General features: G+C 45.2%; 1 protein-coding gene across 1 annotated transcript; it reads right to left on the minus strand.

Annotated features, from left to right (window-relative positions):
- Positions 1 to 205: 205 nt before the first annotated feature.
- Positions 206 to 2553, minus strand: LOC140858832 (serine/threonine-protein phosphatase 7 long form homolog). The gene is made up of 5 exons (XM_073260110.1): positions 1782 to 2553; positions 1578 to 1696; positions 1410 to 1503; positions 883 to 1314; positions 206 to 778 (listed from the first exon to the last, which is right to left on the minus strand). Exons 1-5 carry the CDS (start codon positions 2316 to 2318, stop codon positions 206 to 208), a joined length of 1755 nt encoding a protein of 584 aa, XP_073116211.1. The 5' UTR covers positions 2319 to 2553.
- Between the last annotated feature and the right edge of the window lie 1110 nt (positions 2554 to 3663).

Below are 3663 nucleotides of genomic sequence, written 5' to 3' on the forward strand. Positions count from 1 at the left end.
GCATAACATTTTCTCTCCTAATGTTCTGAGACACGTTCGAGTATGTGTATCCATATGCACAAATCATAATATCCAATAATTTAAAATTAAATAATATAAAATGAAATCAATATTTAATATTATTCAATAGAATCAAAATGTTAAATATATCAAAAAAAATAATACAACAAAAATGTAAAAATATTAAATACAAATACAACAAAGACTAAGTCCCACAAGGACGTCGCGGCGCCCATGGTCGCTTGGACCTTCTCAGGAAGGTCCTCGCCGGCTGCTCCTGCTGTGATAGCTCCTCTCCTATATCAGTGGAGGAGATCTGCTGATCATGCTGCTCAGGAATAACTGATGCTGTCGGATCATCTACGGACTGAGAGACCCGTTCAACTCTCTCATCTGGATACACGGATGGACCTGAAAAAAAAGTATCATACTCATGTGGCCAACTGGTACCCGGTGATGGCATCTGGGGGATGTAGGACGAAGAAGACGCTGCCATCTGTGGATGAAAAGATGGTGGCATCTGTGCAGCATCGAATGATGACATATGCGGAATATGCGGTGATGGCATATGTGAAGCATATGGTGACGGCGTATAACTCATATCTGGCGTCCGAACTGCTCCATACCAAGGCGCACAGGTATGTGGATCAACACCAATCGCCCTCAATGCTCCGGAACCTGTTCTCTCCATCTCCCGCAGTATCTGAATCCGCTCGTCCTCATCAGTCGTAGATAAAGCACGACGAGTGTCCAACACGAGATCCGACACAGAATCAGTCTATAAAATAAAAATAGAACTGTTAGTATAAAACAATCAGTATAGTGTACAATATAAAACAAAAATATAACACAAATAACATGAAGTAATTTTCGTAATCTTACCAAAAGACGTACAGTAGAACTCTCGCCCTCGTATCCAGAAACTGCATACTGAGACTGTCCAATGACTCGCACCGTAATGCTAAAAAACCAAGCCATGTAGTCATCAGTATATGAACGACCTCTCAAAATAGGATCACCATGAACAATGTGATCTCGACGTGCATCCCAAATATCGATGTACTGTGCATGTCTGATACGCCAGTCGATACGAGCTCTCCCTCGTCGATCAATACGATGAAGTCCCTGGCTGGTATCAAACTGCTCTGGAATGCCCTGAGTCTGACCAAACTGCCGCAGGACACGATCGGGAAGATGCCACTCTACCACATCAAAACAAATAAGCGGCACCCTAGCAGTCCATATGTCGTGTCCAACTGTACACATCTGCGGCAGTATAGCCAATATCCCATCTGTATATGGCTCCCACAAAAACTGATATAATATAGTTAAAATAAAAAAAATTAATAAAAATTTATAATAGATTATGAATACTGTAAATTTATATTTGTAAAAAATTTAAAATTTACCCGTCTAGATGTATCAACTAATGTATCCAACTGGCACCTATAAACCCGTGCCACTCTTGTCGATACGTGATGAACGTTGAATGCAACGTTCCATCTGTTTCACAATGTACTAATATTAAATAAATTTAAAATAAAAAAATTTAAATAAAAATAATAATATTTCGATACCTGTATCCTAATGGTCCGTCTAGTCTGAATGGAACATCAGGATCCTGCTGCTCTGATGGCATCTCGAGCAACTGTCGTCGTAATGGACTGATAGTCGGCATACGCTCCCATACCCAAATCTGCAAATTTCAAAAATTAAATAAATAATATATTCAATATCAAATATAATTAAATATTAAAAATAAAAAATTTTAATTCACATACCTGCAATAATACAAGATAACCGCCAATCTCGCTCTGATCAGCATAGGCCCCCCGACACATAGCTCGGTATAGACAAGCTAGTACTGCACTGCCCCAACTGAGTCGACGAGCGAAGTCTAAATCCTCTAATAATGGCAAAAACATCAACTTCATCTTATTCGATGAAGTATCAGGTAACAGGACACCACCTAACAATCGCAGCACCTGACCCCTAACATATTGCTGCACCATCTCCTCCGGTGCATCATCCGCAATATGAAAATGACGATAACGATCATCCAAACACTCAATCCTGAGTCGTGAATGATCGAAAAAATGTGCGTCGGGCTCAAACCCTAACAATCGCAAGCACAAAGCCTGCCACTCCGGAATGGTAAGTGCGGGATCAACTCCGGTAACTGGATCTCCATCAACTGGTAGTCCAGTAAGGATGCTGACATCCTGTAAACTGATGGTCGCCTCACCAAATGGAAGATGAAATGTGTGTGTCTCTGGACGCCATCTCTCGAGCAAAGCAGTAATAAGACCAACGTCCATCTGTATACGACCGATCCGATATACTCCATAAAATCCCAGATATCGTAAATAATCTAACACTCTATCTGGGATATCCTCTGTCCTCCAGAAATCTGCATCGGATCGTCGTAGACGAAGATGTCTGGACTCCTGCAATAAAATATAATAATTAGATAACGTATATGATTTTTAAAATAAAAATTTAAAGAGTAAAAAAGATTGTAATGCTTACGCCGCCATCTAAAATAGTCTGCGATCGATGATGCTCCTGCAATGTAAGAATACTGCTGTCTCGAGGACCGGGATATCGTGGATCGTAAGCCATAATACGCTGTCTCAAGCAATATTATCACAGATATATTAAAAAAAATAAGATAATATATTTAAATTTTTTTTTAAAATATAATATTATCACACAATACAACTTAAACACAAAATTCAGTTCATTTCAACATATTTTATATATATTTTATACGGATAACGTAGAATATTATACATTGATCAATTGACAAGTCTACATTTTCATGAAATACAATATATTTAAAAATTTAAAATATAATTGAATCTAATTAAATAAAGATAAAAATAAAAATAATTAATGAGATAAAAAAAAACGAGCGTCGGAATCCATGGACCCACCGTCATCGCAACCCATCGCATCGGAGCCATCACCATGCGGGGCCCGCCTTCAGGGCATGCGGCCCCACCGACCGTCTGGGCCCACCGCCGAGACGCGGGGCCCGCCGTCAGGGCATGCAGCCCCACCGGAAGAGGCGGGGCCAAGGACCGTCGTCGGAGTGCGGGCCCGCCTTGGCTACCGGGACGCGGGGCCCACCGTCGGTCGTCTGTGGCCAGCAACTGAAGAGAAGGGAGAGAGAGAAGAAGAGAGAGAGGAGGGCGCGGGGCCCGCCGTCGGGGGGAGCTCGCCACCGGCCGTCGGCCAAGGAGAAGGGAGAGAGAGAGGAAGAGAGAGAGGAGGGGGCCGGGGTCCACCGTCGGGATGCGGGGCCCACCGCCAGGATGTGGGCCCCACCGTCGGGAGGCGCGCCCCGCCGCCGGCCGTCTGTGGCCGGCGGCCAAGGAGAAGGGAGAGAGAGAGGAAGAGAGAGAGAGGAAGAGAGAGAGGAGGGGGCCGGGGTCCACCGCCGGGACGTGGGACCCGCCGTCGGGACGCGCGGCCTGCCGCCGGCCGTCTGTGGCCGGCGGCCAAGGAGAAGGGAGAAAGAGAGGAAGAGAGAGAGAAGAAGAGAGAGAGGAGGGGGCCGGGGGCCACCGCCGGGACGCGGGACCCGCCGCCGGGACGCGCGGCCCACCGCCGGCCGTCTGTGGCCGGCGGCCAAGGAGAAGTGAGAGAGAGAGAGGAAGA

The sequence above is a fragment of the Elaeis guineensis genome, chromosome 6 (genome assembly GCF_000442705.2).
Source record: "Elaeis guineensis isolate ETL-2024a chromosome 6, EG11, whole genome shotgun sequence".
Taxonomy (NCBI): Eukaryota; Viridiplantae; Streptophyta; class Magnoliopsida; order Arecales; family Arecaceae; genus Elaeis; species Elaeis guineensis.

Excerpts from the sequence above, each read along its gene's own strand:
- LOC140858832 (XM_073260110.1), bottom strand. The coding sequence starts at position 2,318 with ATGGACGTTGGTCTTATTACTGCTTTGCTCGAGAGATGGCGTCCAGAG. Across the intron at positions 1,697-1,781 it reads GTTATCTTGTATTATTGCAG|ATTTGGGTATGGGAGCGTAT; the intron begins GTATGTGAATTA and ends TGAAATTTGCAG. Across the intron at positions 779-882 it reads GTTCTACTGTACGTCTTTTG|ACTGATTCTGTGTCGGATCT; the intron begins GTAAGATTACGA and ends TTTATTTTATAG.